The sequence below is a fragment of the Thecamonas trahens genome (assembly GCF_000142905.1).
Source record: "Thecamonas trahens ATCC 50062 unplaced genomic scaffold supercont1.39, whole genome shotgun sequence".
In the NCBI taxonomy this organism is placed as follows: Eukaryota; order Apusomonadida; family Apusomonadidae; genus Thecamonas; species Thecamonas trahens.
Window position 1 is genome coordinate 79,732 of NW_013657641.1, and position 15,110 is coordinate 94,841.

General features: G+C 64.0%; 6 protein-coding genes across 6 annotated transcripts; 3 read left to right on the forward strand and 3 right to left on the reverse strand.

The window, feature by feature from the left end:
• The first annotated feature begins 7 nt into the window (after positions 1-7).
• Positions 8-2,887, forward strand: AMSG_08171 (uncharacterized protein). The gene has a single exon (XM_013900071.1). The coding sequence runs from the start codon at positions 117-119 to the stop codon at positions 1,884-1,886; it is 1,770 nt and encodes a 589-aa protein (XP_013755525.1). The 5' UTR covers positions 8-116; the 3' UTR covers positions 1,887-2,887.
• AMSG_08172 (cell division protein FtsZ) lies at positions 1,915-3,325 on the reverse strand (the record flags this gene model as incomplete). The annotated part of the gene is made up of 2 exons (XM_013900072.1): positions 1,915-2,832; positions 2,980-3,325. 2 exons carry the CDS (start codon positions 3,323-3,325, stop codon positions 1,970-1,972), a joined length of 1,209 nt encoding a protein of 402 aa, XP_013755526.1. The 3' UTR covers positions 1,915-1,969.
• Positions 3,326-3,639: 314 nt separating this feature from the next.
• AMSG_08173 (YIPF3 protein) lies at positions 3,640-4,831 on the reverse strand (the record flags this gene model as incomplete). The annotated part of the gene is made up of 2 exons (XM_013900073.1): positions 3,811-4,831; positions 3,640-3,698 (listed from the first exon to the last, which is right to left on the reverse strand). The coding sequence occupies exons 1-2, from the start codon at positions 4,766-4,768 to the stop codon at positions 3,640-3,642; spliced, it is 1,017 nt and encodes a 338-aa protein (XP_013755527.1). The 5' UTR covers positions 4,769-4,831.
• Positions 4,832-5,071: 240 nt separating this feature from the next.
• On the reverse strand, positions 5,072-7,916 carry AMSG_12140 (uncharacterized protein; the record flags this gene model as incomplete). Its single annotated transcript, XM_013900171.1, has 3 exons — positions 5,072-6,464; positions 6,512-7,248; positions 7,758-7,916. The coding sequence occupies 3 exons, from the start codon at positions 7,914-7,916 to the stop codon at positions 5,072-5,074; spliced, it is 2,289 nt and encodes a 762-aa protein (XP_013755625.1).
• Positions 7,917-8,241: 325 nt separating this feature from the next.
• On the forward strand, positions 8,242-11,065 carry AMSG_08176 (cytosolic carboxypeptidase 3; the record flags this gene model as incomplete). The annotated part of the gene is made up of 2 exons (XM_013900074.1): positions 8,242-8,253; positions 8,328-11,065. The coding sequence occupies 2 exons, from the start codon at positions 8,242-8,244 to the stop codon at positions 11,007-11,009; spliced, it is 2,694 nt and encodes an 897-aa protein (XP_013755528.1). The 3' UTR covers positions 11,010-11,065.
• Positions 11,066-11,231: 166 nt separating this feature from the next.
• On the forward strand, positions 11,232-14,197 carry AMSG_08177 (XRN-2 protein; the record flags this gene model as incomplete). The annotated part of the gene is made up of 3 exons (XM_013900075.1): positions 11,232-11,238; positions 11,350-11,381; positions 11,582-14,197. 3 exons carry the CDS (start codon positions 11,232-11,234, stop codon positions 14,195-14,197), a joined length of 2,655 nt encoding a protein of 884 aa, XP_013755529.1.
• Between the last annotated feature and the right edge of the window lie 913 nt (positions 14,198-15,110).

Consider the following 15,110-nt stretch of genomic DNA (forward strand, 5'->3'; position numbering starts at 1 on the left):
CCCTCGACGGGTGACATTGCCAGGGAGAGCCAGGGACACCGCGTGTGGCAAAAGGGAAAAGGGAGCACACCATCCCCTCCACCCACCCACCCCCGCGCCCTTCCCCTTCACCTTCTATGCCTGGTGAGGTGAGCCGAGGTGGGCGGGCGAGTCGGACGACGACGGCGTCATCATGGACGGCGGGCGGACCTGGTACAGGCATGCGAAGCGGAGAAACAAGTGGACGGAGGCCTTCTGCTGGACAGACTGCTTCTGCTACGCCTGCTGGCACTGCCGCCCCCAGGTCGGTTGCCGCGGTCCGCCCGGGCTCGTCGGCTGACCTCCGCCGCGAGTTGCGCGCGACAGACGACGGTGCCGGCCGTGGGAGCTGGCACGGCGGAGTCGACGGCGGTGGACGACGCATCGTCTTAGATGACGGGCATGGTGGTCATGGTGATGGCGTTGGGCGTGGTGATCATCAGAGTCGAGGCTCCACTCGCGGCCACCGTGCTGGTGATCGCCGCGGCGAGGCGCCTGGCTTTGGCGGCTATGGCGCGGCCCGGGGAGCCGGCGCAGGAAACGGATACTCTCTGGAGGATTTTACCGTCTCGTCGTCGGGCTCGGGCTCGGGCTCGGGCTCGGGCTCGGCGTCTGACTCGGAGGTGGCACGGGCGCTCGAGGCGGTGGACGGCGGGCTAGGCTCGCGGCCTGGACATCACTCGCAGCAGCGACATGCGCACTCTCCGCAACGGTCTGAAAACAGTTCGCCGGTCCGCTCCTCATCGGGCTACTCACTCACTTCGCCCAAGTCAGGCCGCTTTCCAGACATTCCTCTTGCCGCTGCACGCTCTGGCACCGCGCTGGCGGTGACACCGGTGCGGACGCCTGTCCAGTCGCCGCGGCCGAGCAACTCGTACTCGACCGAGGACGTGCGAATGGGGCCGGCGGCAGCGGCAGCAGTGACTGACGAACTCGAATCGGACAAGGCGAGGGAAAGGGCGAAGCGCCGTGACCAGAAAGAAAAGCGCAAGCGGAAGGAGAAGGCCAAGAAGCGGAAGGACAAGTGCAAGGTTAAGGGCAAGGACAAGGGCAAGAGCAAGGAGAAGGAGAAGGAGAAGGAGAAGGGCAAGCATCGCCGCCGTCGCCGCACTTCGTCAAACTCGGTGTCCAAGTCACCCGCAACCGGCGCTGACATCAGGCTCACCCTTATCTCGCCTTCTGGCTCGCTTGGCGGCGGAGTCAAGGCGCTGCCCTCGCCTATCGATGACGACTCATCCGAAGCTATGCAGATTCCTGCGACAACAAGCAAGGATTCGTCGTTTGATGCCATGCCGTCGAGCTTGCCGCCAACAACGCCAATCTCACCGTCAGTGTCGGCCCTTGCCTCGACGGGCTCGCTCGATCAGGAATTGCACTCGACCCGCGAGGCCGAGCTGGCCGCAGAGCTTGATCGGGTCCGCGCCGAGCTGGCCTCCTCGCAGAAGCTCTTCTCCAAGCAGGCTGCAGTCATCACTGCCAAGCTGCAGGCAGCCATTCAAGCAGCCCGCGACGAGGCCGAAGATGCCAAACTCCGCTACGATGCGGTCGCCTCGGCGCTGCAGGCCATCGAGTCGGGCGCGACGGCATCGGTTCTCGACGAGCTCGTCGCGCTCCGCCAGCGCAATGCCAAGCTCGAGGCCCGCTGCACAGCTGCTGAAGCTGCTGCCGCGGCACCCCAGTCGAACCAAGCTCCAACCCAGCTCTCTCAATCGAGCATGCCGAGCAAGTCGAGCACGCCGACCAAGGCCGAGGTCAAGGCCTCGCCGGTCTACGCCACACTTCTCACCAAGTACACTGCGCTCAAGCAGCAGTTCTTGGCGCTTGCGGCTCAGCGCGATGCTGCGCTTCAGAAGCTGGCGGCAAGCTAGCACTGTGGAAGCAGGAAGCAGGATACAAGGGGTTTAGTCAAAGAGAAGAGAAGTGTTGTGTATGCGTCGGCCTGCGTGCCGGTCTAGGCATGGCGCTTGAGGAAAGCCCACATGCTCTTGGCGTTGTCTGAGACCGATTGGCCGATCGACGAGATCTCGACCGGCTTGGCACGCGACTTGGAGGCAGCAGGCTTGGCGGCGGTCGGCTCTGCGGGCTTGGCGGCCGAGGTGAGGACGCCTTGGGCGATGGCCGACTTGCTCGGGGCCGACGCCGGCGCCGGGGCAACGCGCTGCTTGAACGTTGGGTCGAGGCCGGTGACCATGACCGAGACGCGGATGGTGCCCTCCGGGAGTGCCGGGTCGTACGACGAGCCGAAGATGATGTTGGCGTCGTCGTCGACCGAGGCGCGGATGGTCTCTGTGGTTGTGGAGACGTCGAAGAGCGTCAGGTCATCGCCGCCCGAGATGCAAACGAGGACACCCTGGGCATGGGCGAGGTTGACGTTCTCGAGCAGAGGGTTGGCCAGCGCCTGCGCAGTCGCCACCGACGCGCGGTCGTCGCCCTCGGCCTCGCCCGAGCCCATGAGGGCCCGTCCCTTATTGGACATGACGGTGGTGACATCGGCAAAGTCGACGTTGACCAGGCCTGGGTTGACAATGAGGTCGGTCACGCCACGGATGCCCTCGTACAGCACGCCATCGGCAGCCTGGAACGCGTTGCCCATGGTGATGTTGCGCCCAAGCGAGAGCAGGTTCTCGTTGGGAATGACCAGCAGCGTGTCAACGTACTTCTCCAGCTCGCTAATACCCTCCTCAGCCTGCCGCCGCCGCCGCCCGCCCTCGAACGGGAACGGCTTGGTCACGATGCCGACTGAGAGAATGCCGAGCTCCCTCGCCGCCGCCGCGATGACCGGCGACGCACCAGTCCCGGTCCCGCCACCCATACCTACACATCGAGGGCCACACGAGAAGGAAAAGAGGAAAGAGGAGAGAGAGAGAGAGTGAGTGTGTGAGAGAGTGAGTGGAGGGGGATGGGGGATGGAGGGGATGGGGGAGTAGTCACCATAGTCCCTGACGGCATGTCCCCACGTACCGGCGGTGAGAAACACCATGTTGTTGCCCTTGAGCTCGTCCATGATGGCGTCGTAGGAAAAGGCAGCGGCATCATAACCCGCACGCGGCGAGGCACCAGCACCCAGACCAGTACGACCAAGATGAAGTGTCCGATGGGCAAGGCTCTGAGCAAGGCTCTGAGCATCGGTGTTGCAAGCGAGAAAGTCGACGCCTGTGAGAGCGCGCGAGATCATGTTGTTGACGGCATTGCAGCCACCGCCACCGACACCGACGACCAGGATGGACGGTGTGAGGTTGGTACCAGCAAGAGGTGCGTCAGAGGCAAGGACAGATGCCCCGCATCCCACAACGCTGCTGCTCACCATACGGCATCCAACTCGGCTCACAGGCAGTGCTCGCAGTGTCAGCCCAAGCATATGCTTCGTCTTGGCGCCAAAATTGACAGTCGCGTGTGTCGCGTTGCCGCCGTCTTTGCGCCCGCCCCGCCCCCCCTTTGCGCCCGCCCCCAATCGACCGACCGACCGACCGACCGCGCGTCAACCCGGCCGACTGACCGCGCCAACCCGGTTGCCGGCCACTTGCCACTCTGCCTGTCTGCTAACTCCTCTACCTCCATCGAGATATACATATCTCGGGCACTGGCCATTACTTGCTCCTTTTGCTCCGCCTGGGGTTTACCTTACACCAGCATCGCTAGCGTCGCCAGCATCGCTAGCGTCGCCAGCATCGCCAGCATCGCTAGAGTCGCCAGCATCGCTAGCGTCGCCAACATCACCAGCATCACCACTACTAGAGGTCGACGTCGCTGCTCCATCGCTTCCGCTTCCACCTCCATCCCCATCCCCAGAACCGGAGTTCTGGTCAGGCTGCAGAGTCGACACCGTCTCGGGCTCGGGCTCGGCCAGGGCGCCGTCGGGGAGCATGCCAGACGAGACGTCAGCGATGGTGGCATCGACGGCCGAGACGGCGTAGACGTACGACCAGCGGAGGTAAAAGACGAATATGAGGTGGGTGACGACGACGACGGCGAGGAGAATGAGCCCATTGCGCTTCGACTGGGCGCGGGTCATGAGGACGGCGCCTAGCTTGGCGCCGGCGGCACCGGCGACAATAAACAAAAGCGCAAAGAAGACATTAGACGAAGCGAGGAGCGAGCTTGCGAGCAGGGTGATGCACGCCGAGAAGAGGGCGTAGCCCGTGAGCGAGAAGACCGGGATAAAGGCGAGGTGGTCGTTGCCGGAGAGCAGATAGCCGAGGATGTAAAAGAAGCCAGCTGCGCCGATCCAGTACGAGAAGACGACTGCAAGGGCGGTTCCCATGAGCGTGCCCTCGTGCAGGGTGTGGTGAGAGACCTTCATGCCGAGGAGGAGGACGGCGACCAGGGTGAGAGCGCACATGAGTGGGCCATACAAGTCGGGCTTCCCCACCACTGCCGCCATGGATGGCAGCGGTACAAGAGACTCTCCGAGCCTTCGCACCACATCGCTGTGTTCCACATCAAAGTACGGCCGCACCACATCGACCTTGGCGTAGCTCTTGACCAGCCTGCTTGTCGACTGGCTCGTCGAGTCGACCAGCGACGACGTGAGACTGGCCGCCAAGCCCGACTCCATCAGCACCGCCGCCGCCGCCGCCGTCCCTGCTGACATGCCCAGGCCACCAGCTCCGACCCCGACCCCGGCCCCAGCCCCAGTCTCAGCTCCAGCCCCTGCTCCGCCACCCATGCCGATGCCATCGTCGTAGGCTGGTGCGGCGAGGTCGTCTTCGCCCAACTCCATGTCGTCAAACCACCCGTCAGACGATTGCATGGTATGCAGTGTGTGTGTATGTAGTGTACGTGGTGTGTGTGTTTGTGTGTGTTTGCGTGTGTGTGTGTGTGTGTGTGTGTGCGGTGAGTGGTGCGTGCCTTGGTGCATAGGTGAGCTCCTCCTCTCGCCAACCACTACCCGCCCCCCCCCCCCCCCCCCTTCCCCCTCCCCTCTCTCCCTCCACCCACACCCACCCTCACCTAAAAAGGAGCGGACAGTTTGTTCAATGTTTGTTCATCGCATCATACAGCCGACGCGTGAGTGGTCCAGGGCACTACTGCACGGCTATGAGCAACAACGTTGTTAAGCGGCTGCCTGCTTGCGCTCACGCAGCCGGTCGACGGGCGAGCGCTGGCGCTTGGCCTGGATCTTGAAAACGCCTGTGGTCTTCTTCTTCATCGACGCAATGTAGATAAAGTCTGACTGGCAAAGGTACTTGAGCGGCGAGGCGTGCGAGAGCGTCTGGCAGACGTTGTGGTTGTCAAGCGAGACAAACTCGACCGACTTGTCGGTAAAGCCAACAATGTAGTTGGAGCCGTTGTAGACGACGTCGACGACGGGCGCGGCCCACTCAAACTCAAAGACTGTGGCGCCGGTGCGGATGTCGATGGCCTTGGCCGACGTCTTGAACGAGAACAGGACCGTGTAGCCGTCGAGGTGGAGGACCGCCGCCGGCGGCGCCTTGCCCTTGAACGACGCCAGCTCCGAGGTCTTGTACGACGCAATGTCGATGATGTTGAGCTCGGTCTTGTTTGACACCGAGCCGCAGATGATCTTGGAGAGGATGTTGGTTGTCGGGTCCTTGAACAGGAGGCCGACCTGCGTCCGCGACGAGGTCGAGAACTCGACCAGATGCATAAACTTGTTGTATGGGTGCGGCGCCCATTCGCAGAGGTAGAGCTTCTTCTTGATGGCTGCGCAGAGGAAAAAGTTCGAGTTGTCCTCGCCGTCGCGGCCGATAAAGATCGAGTGGCAGTTCTTGGTCGACGCCAGCACCGCCCCGGCCTTGGTCTTCTTCTTCTTCTTGCCGGCGCCCGCCAGCGACCGCAGCTCGTACACCACCACTTGCGACGACGAGCCCGAGATGGTGACCACTACCGAGAGCTCCTCGATCACAATCAGCTCCACACACTTGACCTTGACCACCCGAACGAGCGTCAGCTCGGGGCTCGCCGCGTGCGGGTCAAACAGGTAGATGCCCTTGGACGTGCCGATGAACAGCTTTTCGCCCCAGTTGTCGGCGCAATTGGCTCCGCGAGTAAAGTCGCGGAGCAGCGCCTGCGCCTCAAAAGTGTGCGCGTAGCCCTCCGGAACGCTCACCTGGTGCAGCGGCGTCGTCGACGCAGGCCGGAGCGTCGACGACACCGTCGAGTCAGCCCGCCCATGCGTCGCCACGCCGACCTTGAGCGAGTCCACGTTCTTGGCCAACGGTTTGTTCTTGCCCGCAGGCGACTTGCCCTTGCTAGCCTTGGCCTTGGTCGCCGCGCTCGCACCGTCCGCGTCCGAGTCCTCATCCGAGTCCGAGTCCGAGCCCTGCACCGCCACGTCCGGCACCGCCGCCGCAGGCGCGGCAGCCTCCGGCATCTTCTTCTTGATAAACGTGCCCGAGTCGTCCTCATCCGACGTCGTGTCCGACTTGGGCGCCTCGCCCGCCTTCATCCGCATCATCGTCCCAGCCGCCCGCCCGAGTCCGACTCTGAGTCCGAGTCCGAGTCCGAGTCCGAGCCCGAGTCCGAGCCTGACGACGCGTTGGCCTCGGCCTCGCGCGCCTGCTCAATGAGCTCGGTCAGAATCGCCGCAGACGTCGGCGCGTTCTTGAGAAACTCGTGCTCTAGAATCTCAACCGCCGACGGCCGTCCGGCAGGGTCCTTGACAAGGCACGCTTCCAGAAACGCGTGGAATGCCGAGCTCCACGCCTTTTTGTCGTGGAGCGACGGCACGCGCTGCGCAGAGCCGATGAGGAACAGCGCACGCATCGGGTGCACGTCGCCGTATGGTGGGCCGAGCTCAGCCATCTCGATCGCAGTAATGCCCATCGACCAGATGTCCGCCTTGGCGTCGTATGGGTCGCCGTCAGACTCCACCATGATCACCTCGGGCGCGATCCAGTACGGCGTCCCAATAAACGTGTTGCGCTTGGAGAGTGTCGTGTTGAGAATCGCAGAAACGCCAAAGTCCGCAAGCAGCACCCGCCCGTCAGAGGTCAGGAGCACGTTGCCGCCCTTGATATCGCGATGGATCATCCCGTTCTCGTGCAAGTACAGCAGTCCCTTGAACGACTCGCGCACAATGTACGCAATCTGCGCCTCGGCCAGCGGCGAGTCTAGCGCCTCGTAGATGTCAAGCACAGAGCCACCGTCACAAAACTCCATCACAATCCACAGATCGTCGTCCACCATGTACGAGCCAAAGTACTTGACAATGTTCGGATGGTCGCACTGCTTGAGGATGCGAATCTCATTGATGACATCCTCGAGGTCCTGTCCTCCACACACACCGGCAAACATCCCCCAACACCCACACCATACCCCACATACTCTCCATGAGTCACGCTGTCCTTGCCTCCCCCCCCTTGTACCCTTCCCACTGCCCTCCCCCCGTCTTTCCTTCCCCTGCTCCCGCCTCTCGTCTCTCACGTTTTTTTGCCCCAAAGGCAGTCGACAACTCAACACGCAGCGAGCGGCAAGGAAGGCCACTTGCCAGCCAGCCGAGCGGCACCACCACAAGCAGGCTTCAGCTCCCCACCAGTCTAGGTCTACCCTCCCCCATCCCTTGTCCCTCTTCCCTCTTCCCCTTCCCCCCCTCATTCCCCCCTTCTCGCCCTTCTATCCCCTCTCCCCTCCCCCCCACCACCTTTCAGAACTTGGCGAACATAGCGTCGTCGGCATGGGGTGGCGGCCAAAGCCGGTGCAAGGGGAGGGGCGAAAGAGCCCAATTTCCGACAACTGGCGGCCCAGGGGGGGAGGGGGGGCTCACTCTGGTCACGTACCTCGCCTTCTTCCAGAGCCAGGGTCTTAATAGCGACGACGGCACCAGTAGCCTTTGACATGCCCTTGAAGACCGACCCATATGAGCCTCGTCCGACCTTCTCAATGATCTCGTACAGGTCCCGCGGGTCGCCGGCGTCCACCACGTCGGCGATCGACATGTTTGGCGGGTGACGACGAGTGGTGACCGATGTCTTTCGTTATCCGTCGACTCGTTGAGAATCCTCCTCCATCCGCCCGTCCACCCGCCCGCCCGCCAACCAATAAGGCCAACGATTAATCACCATCACTTTGAACGCGTGCGCGCCATGCCCAGCCCCCCTTCCCCTCCCCCCCTCCCCCACCCCACCACATGCCCAACCCAGAACTCCTTCCCCACATCACACCTCACCCCCCACCCCCCCCTGCTTCACATGGCTGGTAGTGGGCGAGGAGGAGCGGGAGGTGGGGTACGACGCCTCGCCAACTCGTCGCTACCTGCAAGTCATGCAAGCCATGGTTCGCTTCAAACACGTTCGTTGCTTTCCCCACATGGGCATGTCGCCACGCGTGGGCTCGATGCAAGACGACAGGCTTACGATGACATCGAGTCGCTGTTCAGTCCATCGCTGGTCCGCGCTGTGCGGGCGGCGCAAGGCGGGGAACAGAGTCGGGTTCAGGGCGTGGCCCGTCCTGTCGACCCGGCCATGATCTGGGGCGCAGGCCTTGCCGCCTCGCCCAGAACCAGAGCCCACGTCACCAGACAGACCAGACCCTCCGCCGCCACTTCTGCTGCCACTGAAGGTGGGGATAGTGATGGCGGCGGCAGCGGCAGTGGTGCTGATGCCGACAATGGCGTCCTCTGGCCGGGCGGCCGTGAGATTCGCCATTGCCTCTCCGACTCGGAGCTTGACAGCCCATCGATGGTTGGCTCTGGCTCTGGCTCTGGTTCCGGCTCTGGTTCTGGTTCTGACTCTGACTCTGGCTCTGGATCTGGCTACGGATACGGCTCGCGTTACGATGGCTACGACGGTTCTCGGACGCTGAGTCCGAACCCGTATGGCTCGGGCAGTGGCTCGGGAACCGGCGGCGGGCTTGGTCGGGCGCTGAGGCAGGCGCCCGAGGCTGTTGTCCCGTTCTCGCCGGCGACATCAGCCAGCTTTTACGGCATCGAGTGGCCCGGCCCTCTGGCGGGACTCGACGCGTCGCGGGCAGAGGTTGGAGTCGGCGGCAGCAGCAGCGAGCCGCTGTGGACGTCTACGGCAGACGGCGGCAACGAGAGCAGCAGTCGCAGCCGGGGCGGGCGGCGGAGCCGCGCATCGGCTGGGCGTGGAACGAGAGTTTACGACGCGAGCCAGCCGGTTCCGGTCTCGCCGCGTGCGCTCGAGGTGGCGCGGGCCGAGTGGCCAGCAAGCGGCGGGCACCCGCCCGTCCTGGTCTTCTCGGCGCGGTTCGAGTCGGGCAATCTCGCGAGTGCAATACGAGTCGGGCCGGCCGAGTACGAGCTGACGATGGCCCCCGACGTTGGGACGCTCTGTCATGCGCAGTGGTTCTACTTTGCTATTAGCGGCGTGGTGCCGGGCGTCAGCTACACCTTTACCATCACCAACTTTATCAAGCCCGACTCGACGTTCAACCGCGGCCAGTTGCCGGTGGTGTACTCGGATGCCGAGGCGGCGCGGTCGGGCAAGTCGTGGTGGCATGCCGGCTTTGACGTCTGCTACACCAAGACCAAGCGCAAGCGTCCGGGCACGCGCGCCGCCTACTACTATCAGCTCAGCTTTTCGCTCCGCTTCCCACACGCCGGAGACACTGTATACATTGCGTATGCTTATCCCTACACCTACACCCTCCTCCGCAAGCGGCTGGCGAGTCTCACTGCGGCGGCGCGCAAGGTGCTGCCTCCCGGCACAGTCCACCTCTCGACGCTCTGCCACACGCTGGCTGGCAATCCAGTTCCGATGCTGCGGGTGAGCGAGCCGAGCGCGCCAGCGCCGCGCCCTGGCATTGTCTTTACCGCCCGAGTCCACCCCGGCGAGTCGCCGTCATCGTGGATCATGGACGGCCTGCTCGAGGCCCTCCTTGCGCCTCACGGGCCCGGCGCTCTGCTCCGGTCCACCTTTGACTTTCTTGTCATCCCCATGCTCAACCCCGATGGAGTCATCCGCGGCAACTACCGGTGCTCGCTGGCTGGCGTTGACCTCAACCGTCAGTGGGCCAAGCCGTCGTCGCTAGTTGTTCCGTCGATCTTTCACGCTAAGGCCGCCATTGCCGCCTTTCATAACCTGCACCCGGTTGCGCTGGCCGTCGACGTCCACGCTCACTCGCGAGCGCACGCCATGTTCATGTACGGCTGCGAGGACACCACGCCCGGCTCGCCGCCCTACGCCGCGCAAGTCTTTCCGCGCCTTCTTTATCGCCGCTCGCTCCTCTTCTCCTTTTCGCAGTGCTCGTTCAAGGTCTCCAAGTCGAAGGAGTCGACTGCCCGCGTTGTCCTCACCCGCGAGCTTGGCATCGCCAACTCGTACACTCTCGAGTCGACCTTTGGCGGCGCAACAGCCGGCCCGCTTGCCGGCCTCCACTTTGTGCGCGACGACCTCTCCTCAATGGGCACCGCTCTGCTGGAGACGCTCGTTGAGCTGGGTGGGCCTGGCGCAACCGTCCGCGACGACACTCTTGCCGAGCTCGCCGTTCTCCACGCATCGCTGGCGTCCCGCGGCGACGACGGTGGTGACACCGACGACGAGCTCGACGACTCGGCTGCCGCGTCTTCCATCTGTCGCGCCGCCAAGGCCCGGGCCAAGCGTCGTGTCTCGCGCACGCAGACCCGTACCCGTCGGACCGGTGCAAAGTCGCGCCGCCGCAAGCTGCGCAAGTCGTCGTCGGCCATTGTCATCTCGTCGCGCTCGACCTCGTCTCTCCGCGCCAAGCCGACTCGCGGCCAGGCTCGCGCCCGCGCCCGTGTTCGCGCCAAGTCCAAGCCCAAGCCCAAGCTTAAGCCCAAGGGAAAGACCAAGCCGTGTCGTGCGCTCGCCGTCGCCCGCTCCTGCCCCTCGCCGTCGCCGATGCCGATCGCCAAGGTCGACTCTGAGTCCAAGCCCGCGTCGAGAGGCAGGGTCAAGGTCAAGGTCAAGGCCCAGGCCAAGGCCAAAGCCAAGGCCAAGGCCAAGACCAAGGCCAAAGGCAAGGGAAAGTTTAAGGTCAAGACCGAGCCGAGGTCCAAGCCCAAAGCCAAGCCGACCAAGCCGTTCCCCGGTCGCCGATCAAAGGGCTGAAAGAGCTGATCGTCGCCCACGAAGCACTCCTACCCTGCCTAGAGTATAACACGACCTGCGGCACTGCTCTATGTCATTGTCTCCCCGATCATGTACCCTGTAGCCCAGTGAGCGCCTGAGTGGTAACTCGGATCGGGGCCATCACGCGGTCAGTCCGTCTTTGGAGGACCGCGCCGACCAAACACCGCGCCCGTGCCCGTCACCACCCAACTCTCCTTCACCATGGGAGGTAAGTCCCCCCCCCTCCCCCTCCCCCTCCCCCTCCCCTCCCCTCCTTCCAAACACCATCTCACTCACCACCCATTCTCTTCATTGTTCACCCCCCCCCCCCTTCCCTCAGTGCCGGCCTTCTTCCGCTGGCTGACTCGGCGGGTACGATGGCGTCGAGCGTGTGATCGGCGGGCAGAGAGCGAGCGAGCGAGAGAGAGAGAGAGAGCAGGTGCGAGTGGGCGGGGAGAGAGTGATAGGGGGGAAACATGGCGGGAAACTGACAGACTTGACGGAGTATGCTCTGTTTATACATATTTGTGGGGGGGGGGGGGGCTTGTGTGCATGTGTGCTGGAATCCGTAGTACAAGAAAATCCTTGTCCGTGCCGAGGAGGCGCCCGAGTCGCCGTCGCCGCTGGTGGTGGCCCAGCCGAATCCAAATGGCGTCGAGTTTGACAACCTGTATCTGGACATGAACGGCATCATCCATCCGTGCTGTCATCCTGAGGATGGGGCAGCGCCATCGTCCGAGGCTGAGATGTTTGAGCGAGTCTTTGCGTACATTGATCGCATCATGGCGCTGGCCCGGCCGCGGCGGATGGTGTACATGGCGATTGATGGGGTTGCGCCGCGAGCCAAGGCGAACCAGCAGCGGGCACGGCGGTTCCGGACGGCGCAGGAGGCCAAGGAGGAGTACGAGCGTGAGCTGGAGCTTGCGGCAGAGGCCGGGCACGCCCTGCCGCAGGTGCCCAAGAAGGCGTGGGACTCGAACGTGATCACGCCCGGCACGCCGTTCATGGCATCGCTCTCGCTGGCGCTGCGGTACTACATTGCACTGCGGATGAACACGGCGCCTGGGTGGAAGGGCTTGGTGGTCATGCTGTCGGACTCGAACGTGCCGGGCGAGGGTGAGCACAAGATCATGGAGTACATCCGAAGCCAGCGACTGGACGCGCGGTACGAGCCGAACCTCAACCACATGCTGTACGGGACGGACGCAGACCTGATCATGCTTGCGCTGGCCACACACGAGCCGCACTTTTTCATTCTCCGCGAGCATCTCGAGGACCGGCGGCGGTCGTCCAACTGCTTCACCTGCGGCAAGCCGGGCCACATTGCGTCGGCGTGCCCGTACCGCAACGACCCGAGCGGGCTGGCGGCGATGAAGGAGGCGGCGGCGTCGATGGGCGGAAGCAAGGCTGCGCCGCCCAAGCCGTACGACATTGTTGACGTCGGCATTCTCCGCGAGTACCTGCTCAACGAACTCCGAGTGCCTGTCCCGTTTCCGTGGGATGACGACAACGCGCTTGACGACTTTGTCTTTCTCTGCTTCTTTGTGGGTAACGACTTTTTGCCACACCTGCCCTCGCTCCGCATCCGCGAGGGCGCACTCGACAAGCTGCTCCGCATCTACAAGGAGGAGCTGCCCAAGCTTGACGGCCATCTGACGTCCAACGGAGAGCTCATTCTCGATCGCGTCCAGGTCATTGTCGACGTCATTGGGCAGATGGAGTCGGACGTTTTCCGCGACCGCAAGAGGAACCTCGACCGCGCCGCCATGAAGGCGGCTCGCCGGCGCGGCGCAACAGCCTCTGCGGCTGCGCTCGAGCGCGCTGGCATTGCCATCATGCCGACGAGCGGCGGCAAGGTGGCCAAGGCGGCAGCCATGGAGAGTAGCGCAGGTGAGGGTGAGGTGGAGCCTGTGCCGATGGAGGAGGAGAAGGGGGAGGCGCAGATGAAGGTCGAGACTGGGGCCGCGACGGAGACGGAGGCCGAGGCCGAGATCGAGGCCGAGGCGGATGCCGAAGCGGATGCCGAGGCGGATGCCGAGACCGAGGTGGAGGCTGAGGCCGAGACTGAGGTCGAAGACAACGAGTCGGACGGCGCCGACCTGGATCAGGTGCGGCTTTGGGAGGAGGGGTGGAAGAAGCGGTACTACAAGGCCAAGTTTGAGGTTGACCTGGAGCGCAACGCGCTGTTCCGGCGCGAGCTGGCGCGAGCTTACGTTCAGGGCCTTGTCTGGGTCTACCGCTACTACTACCAGGGTTGCTGCTCGTGGAGATGGTTCTACCCGTACCATTACGCACCGTTTGCGTCGGACCTGAGCTCGCTGGCGGACTTTGAGGGAGAGCTCGAGTTTGATCGCGGCACGCCGTTCACGCCGCTGACTCAGCTGATGGCTGTCCTCCCGCCGGCGTCCAAGGACGCACTGCCGGCGCCGTACCAGCGGCTGATGACCGAGAGCGATTCGCCGATTGTGCACTTTTACCCCGATACTTTTGGGCTGGACCTCAACGGGCACCGGGCGTCGTGGATGGCGGTGGTGCTCCTGCCGTTCATCGAGGAGCAGGCGCTTCTGGAGGCGCTGGCGAGCGTCGACGGCGAGCTGTCGCCAGCAGAGCGGGCGCGCAACACGCCCAAGCGCGAAGTCATTTTTGTCCATGCCGCCAACGCCAAGGTCTATCCGTTTGTGGCTCGGGCGTACGCCCAAGGCAGCGACGGCGCCAAGCTCCTCATCGACGTGGCCGGCATGGGAGGACAGGCGTTTGCGGCCGCCGAGCCGCTTGCGCAAGTCGGGACAGACCTCGCGCCACCAGCCGAGTTTGACCGCTGGCCGTCAATCCGCCGCAATGCCGTTGTGGTGGCTGACTTTGAGTTTCCCTCGCCGCCGTACGACGACTACGTCCACGAGGCCGTCGTCCTCCCAGGCTCGATCTTCCCGCCGCAGGCGCTCACCGAGATGGATCTGTACCAGTCAGGCCGCCACCGCGGCGGGCCGCGGACCAACTCGGCCGGCATGTCATACCACGGCAACAACAACACCGGGTACTTTGAGGACGCCGGCATGCGCGCCGCCCGCCAGCGCCAGCGACAGCTCGCCGCCCGCCACCCGCCGCCGCCCGGCCACATCGCCCCGTCGCAGATGGGCTACGGCGCCCAGCGCGGCCCGGTCGGCGCTGGCCGCTTCCACCCATACTGATTGAACCGTGGGTGGAGCTTTGAGATGTCCGTGGGCGATTTTGCGGCAGTGATGGCGAACCTGCGGGTGGCGATGTCGACCGACCGCTCGATCCCCTCGACAGCCGCCTCATTGCTCTCCTACCCAGCTGCATCCGCGGTCCCGGGCGTCGGCAGCGAGCCGAGCCTCCGCTCCGCCTCGAGAGCAGCGTGCCCCCGCCCCCACTACTACCATCACGATCCATTCCTCTACCGACGTACTTGTGATCATTGTCTGACGGGCTGATATGACTCTGTGACATTATTCGACAGTTTTCGGATTCACATCGGGAGACATTGAGCTCGAGCTCGCGACGGCCGGGCGCGGGCGGACGAGATTGTTGCGGCGCTCGTCGGTCACATCTCGTGGCGCGACTGTCGTGGCGGCCAAACGGCGCGACGGCGCCAGCTGAGCAAACGACCGTTGGATCGACCACCCCTCTTTGAATCTTTTAGTTCAAAATGTACGATTTGCCCACACCCACGCGGGAGACCTTTTCCGGCCTGCACGTCGGACTGCAGCACTGCCCGTTCCCAATCTGACCACCACCATCCACTCCCCCACTCGCACTTGCCTTTGCTTCCACAGCCCACAGCCGATGTCTCTGCACTTGCAGCCATCCGCAACTGGCGCATGGTCGCAACGGGTGAGCGGGTGGTGCGGGGATGGACGGCGGGGCGATGGACGTTTTTTCGCCTTCTCCCGCGCCCCCCCCCCGTCCCCGTCGCCACTGCCCGTCAGTGGCACGGGGGGGCCAACTCCGGGCACTCGGCCACCCACTCGCAGCCATGCGCTAGCCAAACGTGCCCCTCCCCCCTCCACCTCCATCTCTGCCTTCTTTCTGCCCATCCCGTGCCTTCTCTGGTGCAACAGCGACCCGCGGTGGCCAGCCGTT